Below are 15,395 nucleotides of genomic sequence, written 5' to 3' on the forward strand. Positions count from 1 at the left end.
ATGAAATGGAGTTCTATAAAAAACCACCTTTCAGAGAAATACATCCCAATTTAAAGAAACAATAATGCACTTGCATAATCTGTATGAACTTTAGAATTCTCATAATGAACTTAGCAATAATGATTTAACATCCCTAAAAAAAGTATTTTCCTCCAGAATATAACTATTTTTTGTTTTATCAAACTAAAATAATTGCATCAGCACTGTGAATGATGTAGTGAATGACTGAGGCAAAGTGTTTGCTTGTTTTGCATTATGTGTCACTTCTCTGTTAACCTCTTTCCCAAATTTCTGTGCTATTTCTGTCTTTATCGGAGTCTGTTTCAAAAATTAGAAGAATGATTTTATTCCGCCAATGCGGATGGCTAGAGCGGGGCAAATTGTGACGAGAAAGTTGTTGGGAGATCTTGTGAAACCAATGTGACCCATGTCAGTTGTCTCACACCTGACGCTAGTGCGTGAATCACTGCTGGATGTGACCCCTATTTAAGAGTCACGCCACAAATTCATTATGCTGCATTCTATGTCACAACAATACGCTACAAAATTGTGTGTTAAGCTCTCGTTCGGAGCCCATGGCCATGGCTAATGGAGATGATGACGTCCCAATGAATGGCTGTTCCACTGGCACAAGATGTCCCGGTAGAGTACAGAGGAGGTTGAGGATAAGGAACGAGGCCGTGGACGTCCTTCGAGGACACAGTTTAACAAAAGTGTGCCGAAAGGGGAGGACATGCTCAATTCCAATGGACTCCTGAGTCCCAGAATGCTAGCAGAAGAATGCAATATCCCAAAAACCACAGTGCATCCTATGTATTCCCACAGTGTAGCCATGAGAATGGTGTGTGCTCCAAGGTGCTGTCAGAAGATCAGAAGGCTGCTTGTGTGACAATCTCATGTAATCTCTTGGACTACGGTGAAGGTGCTCCGAATTTTACACATGACGTGGTTACTGATAACATTTGTTCCCAAGAATAAAAAGGAGCTTGAAAGGAAACCATTTTGGCATAATGGATAGCATCAAAGAGGCTGCAATAAGGAGCCTGAACAATATAAATACAATCCAGGAAGTGTACCGCAACTTCTAGAGGTATTGGCATTGGGGTGCCAAGTCACAAGTCTGCTATTTTGAAGAATTTTAGTAATTTGCACTTTGATCTGCAATAAATTTTTCCGCCAGATTTATTCTATTTATTTTTGGAATAGGCCCTGCATTTACCTCTAGTTTTTCAACACAATTACCTACATTGTAAAGGGTCATGACCATCAAAAAATAATCCAATTCAATCTCATTCCTTATTTCACACTTTGTTTTCACTTTTCCTTAGTATTACCTTTGACCTGCTATGGATGATTAGCATATTTGTCATAAGTGTGTTCCCTGGGACAGCAATATTCCCTGAGTTTAGTAAGGAATACAAGGGATGGGATTGATAAAATTGAAAAAGCCAAAATTGGCAGGAAAGGTAAAATCATGCAGACTCCAAGCAGAAAATAGTTGCCCTTTCAGGTTCACAGCCCAATTCATTTTAATAATGATTTTATATAATTCTTCCTGGAGGAGCATGGCAGTGGAACACATATCCTTCTCAGCTCTCCTCCCTAAGCCACACACAATTCAAGCCCTCACCTTACTCATAGTGAAAGGGGAAATAAACTCATATTGATCAGATGACTAAATTTAGAAGATCACCATGCACCGTCTAATTCCCCTTCCACTATCTTCAATCCATAGCTAAAAATGGCAGCACTCTCGGCTAGCCCTCATGAATCAAAATTCAGTGTGAGAATATTTCAGTTTAATTTCTTCACCCAAGTCATATTAATTAAATCTAGCTGTTAGCAAATGATTCACAAAACTTATCACTCTTTCAGAAAAGTATTTTTGTTGAAAAGTTAAAACACTTTAGGTACTAATTTTCACAGGCCAACATTCAATATTTTAAAAAGAGATATGCATGCATTGATGTAAAATCTTTCCCATTAGTGAATACTTTCAATTAATGCTGTTTATGGCCCTATTTTCTTGTTCCCTAATTAATGAAATAATTATCTCAATATATATGGAGATAGGGGCTCTCCTAACAGTTACCTGCAACTGGTTCTATTACTCTCACCTTTGTAAAATTCTTGGAAGAGGTCTGAATGTTTTTCAGGTTTTCACCACAACTGTTGAAAACCAAAAGAACATGCAGAGCTCATCAAATCCATGAAGTGAAAACCTCCAATAAACAAAATACTCAGAACCATTATTAAATACCAATGAAGTAAGTACCTGGAAAGAAAAAATATACTGGCCACGTCTCAAATTGGTTTGCAATCAGGAAAGTCAATGGCATTATTACGAAAAATGTGACCGATGAGCTAATGAAAGTTTACAAAGAGATATCTTCCATCTCTCTCATTGTCTGGGACTTGAAAAAAGCTTCTGATTGTTTTTTAAGACATTTTTATGCGACAACTTTTAAACTATGACATCCAGAACTGAGAATAAAAAATAATTAAACAATATCTCACTGTTTAACTGGTGAAATGATTCTAAGGACAATTTCAGACATTTTGCTATGAACCCCCTCAAAACTTCATCAGTTGACCTTTGAATTTTTCATTTGAATTGTTCAATGAGCAATTATCCATTCAGATCACTGATCCTCAAAAATTGTCTTTAACATAAAAAACTATTTTTGATTTTGTGACACGAGTCAAAGCCTGGTTGACGTCACACTGTGTGATCTAATGAATTTTTATAAAACCACATGAATGGAAGAATGCTGAACTTGTGTATTTCCTTTAAAATAAGAAAATAGTTGATATATTGGAATGCAATTATTGGCTTTAGAATTCCATACACTTCTGTGTGTGCGTGTGTGTTTGGAATTACTAAGTCAATAATTTCATTTAATTATGTTATGCAGATTCCATAAAGTTACGCCGGAGACAACAAGAAAATGGTTGTTTATTGTGAAAAAAATACTACAATTTTAACTCAAATTAATGTCCTTTCCTATCTTCTCACCAAATAACTTTATTTTTGAATCACCCTGTTTGGTGCATAAAATGTGGGGCTAAAAAAAATATGTTGTCAATATTTTCCAAAACACAAATGGACATTGAACTGAGCATGAAATCACCAATCTAATACAAGTGAATCAATTACTCTTGGGGGAATAACATGTCAAGGAGGAGTAGGAAGGGGCTCTGATCTAGTCAGTGATGCTCCTTCCCATAACATAACAACAACACTGATTGTTAGATCACATTAATTTCATTGCCTTGTAATTATTCCAGTTCCTTGCATGAACATTTATATGCTTGTGGTTTCTTTTTTTATGCAAGCCATTCTACTGATGTGTCAGGCCGATAATTTTACAACATCTCTCTATTTTATTCAGTAATAATAGTAATACTCTTATTAATATATTTATTATTATAATATTTTCGTTAATATGGGTGATGGTTCCAACATTAATTATTCATTTATCGTGGTCCTTTCAACATAACCTGAAGAAACTGATATGCAATCTCCTTCCCTGAACCAATATTTTTTAATTGCATTAAAATTCATCCGCAAGAGATGCAGAAATGAAACCCAGACTGGTAATATTAAACAAATAAAATCCAATAACAAGAATGCTATACAATTGAGCTAAAATTTGATCAAAATAAAGATATGATAGTAATTACCATTCTCAAAGTAAAATTTGTGAAAGTCCATTCCTTCAACTAAATTACCTAGAGCCTCAGGCTCAAATGCAGTGAGGTGGGGGTCACAGATTTTCCTGAAAAGAAAAGACCAAAGGTGTTCTCAAGTACAATGAAAGAAGACATCATGGAAATAAAATTCAATCATTGAATAAAATTGATAAGAGCATAAATCCTGCCGGAACAATAAGAGAGCGAAATAGCTTACGTGTATGCCTCAAAGTCTCCAGCATTAATAGCCTCAATCAACTGCTCCGTCATTTTGATGATCTCTTGTTTGCGAGCTGAAAATCAGGGAATGATTGAGGAAGAACAGAATGTAAATCATATGCATGAAATATCATACTATGAATGAGAAATAAGTTTAAGCAAGAGGGGGTGTTGGGGGACTAAAATTATGTGATGTTAAACACCCCTCACCAGGCCAATTTACATTCTAATTACTCCTATGTTATCAAAGGTTAGGCAGTCCTCACACAAAAAAGTTATTTTCAATGATCACAGACAAAAACAGTCTATTTGGCCAAAACTTCCACATTGTTACTTGAACACCACCACAACCACGGGAAAAGCAGCAGAATACGTATAGTTATTTTGAACATTGCTCCTTTTCAAACATTCATAAAACAAACTAATAAGAATTTGTAACAATCTCAAAAAGCTTCCTGCACAAAACTATGATTAATTTACCCCTGTAGTTGCTAATATTTTTATCTTTCCAAATAGTGATCACCTAAATAATTATGTAATAGTTGTCAAATATTAACTAAACAAGATGCCACTCCCTTGGGAGACAGTGACTGGAAAAATGATGTGTGATGAAGACATGGTTTCTTCAACCTTGAAGTAATATGCAATTAGTCCATGGCTTATTATATTACAATTATGCATGTACACTTATGATTGTCCTCTGCAATAAATAACCCTCCTTCATATGATAACATCTTGAGAATAAAAGAAAAACTTTGGTAAATGATTCGAAGAAATATTGCATAGCATTGATAACAATAGCAGAAAAATATACGTTATCAAGCTACAGTGGTTGCTGAGAACTTAACTAAATTATTCCTTAAGAGGCATGATAAAATGTTAACTACATATATAAAAAAAGAAAAAGAAGAAAGTTAACAGTACTTATCCTGTCAGAGAATGAATTATTTGCTATGTACTTATTGAATTACAGGTAATCCAGGTACTAGTTCACAAAAAGAATTTATGAGCTTAATTATTTAAAATTTTATAAAAGCTTATTTTTAAAATCCACTGTGGCTAGCACTCCCAGCATCCTTCACTGAATCATATGTATGAGACTGCAATCTTATGTGATGGGAAGCCACAACTTGAGTTATTCAGATTTTCCCCACAGACGGGTAAGAGAAGTTAGAGGGTGGTACATCTCACTTCCGAAGTTAACCTACATTTAAACACCTCTCACCAACGTACAAACCAAATGCTCTGAAGAGACTCACCAAAACTTGAACAATATGATTAACAAATCTATATTTTGCCAGTATTACGATTTTCTCTCCTTGAACAAAATACATTCACAGTGCCGCCCACTCACATGCCAATTATTGACGTACCCTACCCTCTACTGTTTTTTCATGTGTTACATGTCCACCTTACCTGAACAATGGGAATTGTTGGAAAGCTGCGAGCACGTCTTGTTTGGGCACAGAATCCTTATCTCTATAAGTGGAGACCATGGATTAGAAGATGGAATATATATAAGGGGAAAAATTTGAAGAGAGAGACTGCATTTTATATTTCACATGCTTACATACCCACTCTTGATCCACTTCTAGCAAAGAGATTACATAATAAGGTCGTCAATGAGACTGTGGTGTTTGTTTGAACAAACCTGCTTGATTTGCAAGGATATTTTGTGTATGAGGAAGGATGCCGATCAATATACTCACAGCTTGAATATCAAATTCCATCAATGTAAATGACTGTCACCTCATTTCATGTGGGAAAATTACAGATAAAGTGAATCGAATGATGCACAGCAAAATAATGTCAATATTAAGTTTTCCATCATATCATACACAAACAAATATGTTCATCTACACGTAGGCATACACGTTTATAATAGCCACCAATTTTATCTCTTATTTGATTAAAAGAAGGAGCATTACAAAAACAATCAGAAGAGCAATATATAATTTTCTACAGTAAGCCATTTAATATTCTGCCTTGTGCAAACACAGATGCAACACACATAGCAAGTTTAAGTTATATAATGGGTTCAGTCAAAGGAGGTATTTTAAAACTTCTATTAATAGTAACTAAATATGCAAGCCAGGGAGAGGGATGCAGCCCACAAAGGTATGTATGTAACATTCACATAAATGGGGTTGACATACATCATATTGTTAATATGTGTATTATCTTCCATCCAACCTTGCATCTACATATTTAAAAACTCTACAGCTAAAATTTTTATTCATACAACTGTCTATCATAGTTGCATCTCCTCTCTTCAAATACACAATTCCTAATTCTGACAGAGAAAGACATGGGATGAATGCAAAAAATGAATTAATGTAGTGAACTAATATAGATATCAAAAGTTTATTTTGCATTGTCTTTAGAACCAAGAGTGTTTGGAATAATAGTCCCATTTATTCCCTGTGAATCCATAAACTAGTGAGAAGAGGCTATGGCCATGATAAGAGCCACCCAATCTTTGAAGGCTCAGAAAAAAATTAAACTTCAACTCCGGTTTAATAATGAAAGGTCTGAATAGGTGTTAAATTACTTGTATAGAGCGTAAGATCTAATTTTTCTGGTGATCTCAAATATATTTATAAATGCACCATGCATAATGCATATTGTGCAATGGTCCATCATCAGTGGGTACTTGTTCGAATTTGAATCAATATATGTATCACACTCTAGGAAGGGGCAAAGGCCCCGAGCAAGTAGATGTCTAACAGGTGTTCCTCATCGTATGCCCCAGAACATAATTGCGAGCCATGCTTTGTCGGCATGAGCAGTCTCATGAGTGGTGACTAAGCAATGACCATGGGGGTGGAGGAAGACATGCTCCAGAGAGCTTCCCTGTACTGACACACCACAAACTTCATTGGTGGAAGGAAAGAGATTGTATTCTAAGAGTGATGAGCTCACATGATGGCAAGTTTTGGGTGGCATATGATCAGTTCCCTCAATACTTCATAGCTTCCTGTTGCGGACCGTGGCATATATGCCAGCAAAGTTGGCATACATGTCCAGCTCCAAATACTGCACCATTAGACCCTCCATGATTCCTTCTGCCATCAGGGGCTTTCCCAACAATGCCCCTCCTTTGTGCACAACACAGGAGTAGCTGGCCACTTGAAGGCACACGAGGAGCAGGCACTGGCCTCCTCCCAACCAACTACACACCCCTTCCTGGCCACAAATTACACCATATTGTTCAATTTCCCTCATGTCTACCACCGCTAGTTCCCACTGAGGGCTCTGTTCCCCAAGCCATCACACTCTCGGGCATCCCTCGGAAATTTCAGAGCATAAAAATCATTTGCCTTGACTGGGATTTGAACCCGGATCCCTCGATGTGCACGCTAGTACTTCAGCCAGTTAAGCTATCGAGGCACCCTCTTAAACTCTGAAAGCACTCAGCTGGAGATCAAGGGATCCAGGTTCAAAACCCGGTCAAGGCGAATGATTTTAACACTCTGAAATTGTTGCATTAAAATACATATTAGTAGATGACTACATTAAAAGTTACTGTTGCGGCATCTACCAACGTTCCTTGGAATTAGTAAGTTTTGTTTTTTTCCAAATAGATGGATGGACGGGTTGCAGTTTCTCTGGCTAGATTCGAGGGAGGGGAGTCCCAGGAAAGGCTGTGCACTTGAGTGGCACTTGACTCCCAGCCTTTAGAGTGTGTGGCTCGTTTGTTTGCAATAGCTCAGTAATGCAACATCAATACGCTCTGTCATGAACTGGCTATTGGAACAGAACTGCACCATTAAATTTTGCATTAAATTGAGAAAAACTGGGAAAGAAGCTCATGAAATGCTCAAGGCAGCTTATTAAGATAATGCCATGGATAGATTGAGTGTTTTTGAGTGGCACAAATTGTTTTGGGAGCGTAGAGAAAATATGGAAGACACAAAACTTTCAGGATGCTATTTGACCTCAAAAAGTGACTAAAATCTTGCAACCGCTAAGATTTTGTTGGAAAGGGATTGCAGACCAAGTGCTCACATGGTTTCTGATGGAATCCCTCAAATTGATGTGCATCAACTGGTGACTGAAAGCAAAGGCACGGGAAAGGTGTGTGCGAAGTTGGTGCTGCGACTGCTTTAGGATGGACAAAAGGAAACCCGTCCACGGACCTGCCCACAGATTCTCAACCATGTGGGAGTGAGGACCCAAATGTTTTCTACAACGTCCCACCAGACTTCCTCCTCATCCCCCGCCTCAAATCCATACTATAAGGATGTCACCACAGCACAGTAAAACATTACACCAGGCCATGACAAGGGAGCCTAGCAGAATTCCAGGCGCGCCTTACAGAAAGCGTCTAAGGCATGGAAAAACCACTAGTAGCAGTGTGTGAATGCACAAGGGAGCTACCTCAAAGACTGAAGTCAATGTATCAATTCTGTCAATAAATTGCTTTAATCAATTCAGCTCTATTACTTTTGGGATAAACCATGTATGCATATGCAAATATATATATGATATATATATATATATATATATATATATATATATATATATATATATATATATATATATATATATATATATATATTATTATTATTATTAGGTAATCTACCGGTTAAGGTAGGTTTTTGGATGGACATAATTACTAATTAAATAATTTGCGACCCCTAGCAAAACACAACATTCTACTTTACTTCAGGTCCTTCTTCATCTCTGAGTACATTCTACCTCCCTTCATCCAATCAAACATCCCTATCCTGTTCCTTCCCTTTCCTCGTTTGCCTAACATTCTCCCCTCAATTACAGTCTTCAACATCCCGTAGCCGGTCAAAACCCCCTTCTACTACTTTTCCTGCCTCCATAGGATTTCTCCCAACAAACCCCTCTCTTCGCCCACCATACCAAGTACTTCCTCGTTTGTTTTCTTCTCGGTCCATTTCACCTTCTCCATTCTTCTCCACACCCACATTTCGAAAGCCTCCAGTCAACGTCTATCCTCCTGCTTCAATGACCACGTTTCCGCGCCGTACATAGCTACGGTCCATATCAAAGTTTTTACGAGTCTTTTCTTAACATCCTTACTCAACGTCCCCGTCATCAACTCCCTCCTCCTTGTGAAAGCCTCTTTGCCTAGCGCAATTCTTCTCCTTCGCACCCCTACTACTTTGACTGTGTTGGTCCAAAACACTACCGAGATACGTAAACTGTTCTACCTGCTCTAGTTTTTGCCCTCCTATATTTATGTTTATCTTGGCTTTTTCTTTCTAGAAAATCACATAACCTTTGTTTTATTATATCAATTCTCATCCCATACTTGTCGCACTGAATTTCCAATTCACTCAGCATGCTCGCAACTCCTTGGCTGACTGACAAACTAAAGCTTGGTCATCAGCAAACCTCACTGATTTTACGAATTTCCCACCCACTTTCATTCCTACCTCGAGTTCTTCCCATTCCTCTTTAATCATTTCCTCTGCATACAGGTTGAACAGCAACGGTGTTAATGGGCAGCCCTGCCATACGCCTCTTCCTAACACTGCCCATCTGGATTCCCCGTTCCCCACCCGCACCTGAGAAGTCTGAGACATGTACAGGTTGCGAATTAGCCTCCTTTCCCTCCAATCTATTCCTTTTATCCGCAATATACTCATTAGCTTTTCCCAATTCATTCCATCAAATGCCTTTTCAAAATCTACGAAACAGGCAAATACCTCCTGGTTGTGTTCTATATTCCTCTCGATTATAATCTCATTACTGCAATGGCATCACGCGTACCTCTCCCCTTCCTAACCCCAAACTGATCATCCCCTAAGTAATCATTTACTCTCTATCCTTTTGCTTATGATCCTGAGAACAACTTTAGCTGTGTGGGATATCAAACTTATTGTCCTATAGTCCTCACATTATGTAGGTTTTACCTTTTTCGGAATAGGAACCAAAACTAATCTCACAAAGTCTTCCAGCCAGATTCCTTCCTCATAAATACTATGGATCAGCACATATAGTCTCTTCCTCCCACATTTTCCTAAGCATTTTAAAAGTTCTGCAGGAATGTTATCCACCCCCACGACCATATTTAGTTTCATCTCCCTTAATGCCCTTTCTATCTCATTGTCTAGTATGCCTGGACCTAAGCTATCTTCCTCTACGTCATGTTCCTTTTCAATGTCTAACTCTGTTGGTCGAAGCTCTTTACTATACAGTTCTTCTATATATTCCTTCCATATGATATATATATATATATATATATATATATATATATATATATATATATATATATATATATATATATATATATATATATATATATATATATATATATATATATATATATATATATATATATATATACATATTTATACATATGTGGGTTGCGGTAGTCCAGGGAGTAGAGCGTTAGACTACTGACCAGAGGGTCCCGGGTTTGATTCCCGGGCAAGGCACTCTCTGCACCTGCAGCTCCACCGAAGCTATGTGATATTTTGGGCACCAGATCTTCCTGGGAAACCATAACCAGCACAGGGAAAGGAACTGGCCCCCCCTACCCTGATGTGTGAATTTCACACGCCGTAATAGGGCTTAGTACTGGGTGATCTCTACCATCACCCACCAAACCGACCTTCGGGTTGATTACTCTTTTTATGGTTATATATATATAACCATAAACACAGTAATCAACTGGGTATATATATATATATATATATATACCCGGGGAGGGTATATATATATATATATATACCCTCCCCGGGTATACCTCCTGGGTTACCTGCTCTATGTCGACTACGCTTCTTCCTACCTCTTTATTTAATACTATGGCAACCCCTCGTTGGCTATCGTCCCCGCTGCTGTATATTATTCTATAATTATCACTCCAGTAATCCCCGCTATCCTTCCATCTCACCTTGCATAGACCTAAAATATCTATTTTTCCCCTTTCCATCTCTCGCTTCACATTCTCCAATTTCCTTGTCCTCATCATTGTCCTAACATTCCACGTTCCTATTATAACTAATGTAGTCTTCTTCTCCTGCGTCTTCTGACCTGCTGCTGCCGGTTTTCCCTTGCAAGGGTTTCGTGGGATGACGACCGTGGAAGCCTTGCCTCCCCCACTGCCGGGCACGACACACGGCCGATTGGGCTGAGCCCCGTAGTTTCCAGGACTCAAAATCTCTGTTTTGTCCATCATGTAAAATCTTGGGAATGATAATTGAGGTTGTTTCCCGTTGCCTTCCCCAATAGTGTTTTTAACGTGACACCATCACTTACTGGCCGCCCCACTTGGGTCAGAAGCCATTGCAGCCGCCTCACTGGTTAATGTACTAAGTACTAAGAGGTACCCAGTACTAAGCCCAATGGCGTGTTATATTCACAAAGGGTAGAGGGGCCAGTTCCTTTCCCTGTGCCACTTAGTTTTCCCAGGAAGTTCTGGTACCCTAAACATCACACAGCTTGGGTGAACCTGAGGATGCCCAGAGAGGCATGCCCCGGAATTGAACCTGGGTAGTCATCCAATGCTCTAGCCCTTGACTACCACAGCCCACAAATATATAAAGGTACCCTACCTTTCTTACAGGAAATATTACTGTATATATTTTGTAAGAACGTCTTACGAATGAGAATAATAATTTAAATGAAAGAATGAGACACAGCAAATCAACAAAAGCACAGATAAACTCACGCAAAAGGACACTCAAAGGTATTCCAAATTTGTTCATATCCTTCTTTCCCCAGAGGAAGGTGGTATGGTAAGGTGGTACTTATCCGATTGTAAGCAGTCAGTAAATGGTTATGTAAATGGTAAGCAGTCAAAACCATTAAATATTAAATATGGTGTGCCTCAGGGCTCTGTGCTAGGACCTCTTTTATTTCTGGTCACGATTAATGACTTGTGCCCCAATATGATTACTGATTGTGTCCTCTCCGCGGATGATACTACTTTCCTACATAGTTCCCCCCATCATTCTGATGCAATGAATAGAGTCCTATTATACTTAAAAAGGCAGTGGATTGGTTTTCTGCCAACAATCTCCATATGAATCCCGATAAAACTCAGCATCTTCTATGTACACTAAAATGTGCTACACCGGATACTGTCCCTGTGAAACGCTGGGATTTTATTTAGACTCCAAGTTAACATGGAATGCTCATATTCTACACATTAGGAAGAAACTTGCACGAGCCTTATTTCTGCTCAGGAAATTGAAATTATATGTGAGTAAGGACTACTTAATTAATGCCTCCTATGCATTCTTTCACTCACATATTAATTATGGCATTAGACTTTGGGGGCATGCATCTGATATTAAGCTAATCTTTGTGATGCAGAAAAAGGCAGTCTGTACGATATCTAATTCATGTCCACTTGAACACTGTAGACCTCTCTTTTTAAATTTAAAAATTATGACTGTCTACAATTTATATATATTCTATTCATTAGTTCATCTAAAAGAAAATACGAGTAGGTACTCCACTAGGGCTGACGTTCACAGCCATAACACCAGAGCAAAGTCTAATATGGATTTTCCATACTGTAGGCTAGAAAGGACTTACAAAGTTGAAGGTCTACCTATCAAATTGTTTAATATGCTTCCAAAATCTGTAAAGTCAGCCCGCAATGTAGTGTTCCGTAGGGTGCTGCGTGATTGTCTTACCTCCAATCCTTTATACTCAATAGAGGAGTATTATGAGCTCGACTTTACTAGCCTAAAATTATAAGGTCTAGCGTGAGTAGAATACTAGGTGTATGTATGCAAATATTTTCAAATAAGTATTTTATGTGATTGTAAATTGTGCTGTATACTATATTATCTATGAAGAACTGTATGTTCCTAAATGACGACATCTACCATTTGTGAATATAAGATGAATAAAGTATATTATTATTATTATTATGGCCACCGAAAATTTGGAATACGTGTGAGTGTCCTTTTGTGTCAGTTTATCTGTGCTTTTATTGGCTATCGCTATCTTGCCCCTTTGTTTAACAAGAAAGGTAGTCACAACAATCAACAAATAACATCCATTAAAAATTTGCAGCTTCTGCTAAAAATCAATGAGAGCTTAGAATGCATATGCAAAAAGCCTTTCGAAGAAAACTATACATTGTGTAAATTATACATTCTGAATATTTGTGAAAGGTTAATGTTAATTTACAGAGGTTATAATTTATGGGCAAAATAAAAGTATCTAGCATTGGCTCTAAAAATTAGTTTTGGCATTTATTAAGACCTAGATTTGATGGAAAAGTGTGTGAAAAGGACAGACTGCTGTATGCTTAAACTGCTTGTGTACACAGTTACATAGCAAGCTGAGAAAAGTGAGAATACGTCATTATCTTACCAGGTTAGTCTTTATTCTACCATAAAGCTGAGAAAACAAGCCTCCAAAAAATAATGGGCAAATGCCATGTTTCAAATTACGATCCTCTATCCTTGCAATAAAAATGGTACCAAAATTAAATACTTGTAGAGAATGATAAGTCTAGTCTCTTTTAGTCATCATTCAAAATGCACCCTGTCCAAAAAGTTTGATATCAGCAACTCAATTGCCTTATTGCTGAGATTTGCATTACAAGCTTTACTGAAATGGGCTGAGCATGTACAAATGATGTGAAACAGAGTGTCCAGAGTTACACATCCATTACAGAAGTTCAAAACGGTGATTCCTGACAAATACCTAAGCAATATTCAGTCAGCATCGTTTGACTTTCATATACCATATGGTCTCAAGCTGTGAGGTCACTCTATCGAATTAAATCAGTTTTTCTGCTACAAGGCAGTCCATACTGCACACGTATAATGCATGCAGGTATCTTATATCACACCTAAAGACCACTGCAAGACTTCTTTTTTAGCCGAAGTCATTATAACTGTGTACAGACATATTATTTATGATAACTAGGATGATGTCAAGGCTAATTTGTAAAATTGGGTACTGAGGTTAGACATTTATAACCACAGTATGAGAAATCATATGAAGCTTGAGACTTTTTACTGTTGGCTGTCCAAGATCCAAGACTATTCTAAATGAGTGGGTATCAAATTGCAAAATTTATAAAATTTTTACCTAACTCTGCAAAGAGTGACTATGATTGTATGATTGTATATTTAAAACTAAAATCCACTCCTTGGCATCCACTAAAGGCATTTTATTCAAATGCATTGATGAAGATTTCAGTGAGCTTACTTTTTGATGACAGATCAACATGTGTAATAATGCAGTGTTTTCAAATCCTGATGATATTTATTGTGTTATCTTAAGAGGTCATGCAAGACAAATCAATGCCATAATGAGCCTCAAAGAAATAAAACTCAAATATAAAATTATGTAAAGGATATTAGTGCATAAATAAGTTTTTGAATAGCCCGCGCAAGTGGCCCAAATTTGTTTTAAGGAATATCCGCAAAATGTTTTCTTTTGTCAATAACAGAAGAGCAATTCTTTCAACATAATTGATTCACATTATTTACTTATGTAATCTACTAATTACTTGACAAAGAGGATATTGCTCATTGATTTCAAGTTAGCATTTTTATGAATTTTTTTATTGTTCTTGGCAATTTAAAAGTCTCAAATGTTCTGCTTTCATGTGGATATTTAGTAAAACATGTCAATTGCTATTGCCTAGCATCAAGTAACCCTCCAGGTCAAGTCCCTTCACTCTCGAGAAGCTGTTTTCTCAATATTCTGAACTCATCTACAATATTAATTGAGCATTTGTCTTAAATTTGTCATAATTACATTCCAAAGAATTAAAAGAATATATTCTCAATAATACCCATAAAAACTGTATGAAGAACAGTTATTTGGCTCAGGTTACCACAATTTGACATTTAATATATTAAGGATCATACCAGCCTCGATATGGCATCTAAAATATTAATAACTGATAACGACTATCATACTATGGTTGAGCTGCAAACTAAAGAATTGTACACAGCAGAGCACACTGGGTTGTAAAATACATTGAGAAGTAAAACCTGTGGAAAAGCACAGGGATTATTCTAGTTAGTGCACAATTGTTTTTTATGAGGTAATACAAAATACAGCACCCTCTCTGAGTTTGCTATAATTACTCCAAATTTTTTTAATTTCCAAAAATGTTTTATGCAAATATATAAATTCCTTTGATGGACATTTGTTGCACAACATGAGGGCGATAAAAAGCATATATTTCCTCTTCTGAATGAAAATCTTATGGACAGCCTACATTGTTAACTACTCTGAACTCACACAAACTAATAATATTTGAATCATATGAACCATTAATGTGCACATCTGGACTTTTTAAATATAAAGTTGCTAATTCTTTAGAAGATTATGGAAGATGAAAACACTGAATCATCTCCAGAAGACTTCCATCAATATGTTAGCTTTTATCTTTTGGAGGTGAGTGTTTGCCAGACCCATGTTAGTACCATGGCCAGATCTGTTTTGAATATCCTACATCAGCGGTAATGATCAATGAAAATGACAAGTAAAGAAACTGGCAAATTCTCACATGCTGAATG

At 37.2% G+C, this 15,395-nt stretch overlaps 1 protein-coding gene across 15 annotated transcripts in view; it reads right to left on the reverse strand.

Moving 5' to 3' along the window:
* Positions 1-15,395, reverse strand: part of CaMKII (Calcium/calmodulin-dependent protein kinase II) — a 329,599-nt gene that overhangs the window by 10,213 nt on the left and 303,991 nt on the right. For 8 of the 15 annotated variants that reach the window (XM_071586329.1, XM_071586333.1, XM_071586332.1 and 5 more), the window contains 3 exons: positions 5,329-5,391; positions 3,911-3,986; positions 3,685-3,779 (listed from right to left, as the gene is read on the reverse strand). In XM_071586329.1, the coding sequence (XP_071442430.1) occupies positions 3,685-3,779; positions 3,911-3,986; positions 5,329-5,391 (234 nt within the window). The remainder of the gene's footprint in view (positions 1-3,684; positions 3,780-3,910; positions 3,987-5,328; positions 5,392-15,395) is intronic. The other 7 variants (XM_071586337.1, XM_071586336.1, XM_071586335.1 and 4 more) reach the window with 1 other exon arrangement.

This window comes from Hetaerina americana, unplaced genomic scaffold, assembly GCF_022747635.1.
Source record: "Hetaerina americana unplaced genomic scaffold, ioHetAmer1.1.p SCAF_22, whole genome shotgun sequence".
Taxonomy (NCBI): Eukaryota; Metazoa; Arthropoda; class Insecta; order Odonata; family Calopterygidae; genus Hetaerina; species Hetaerina americana.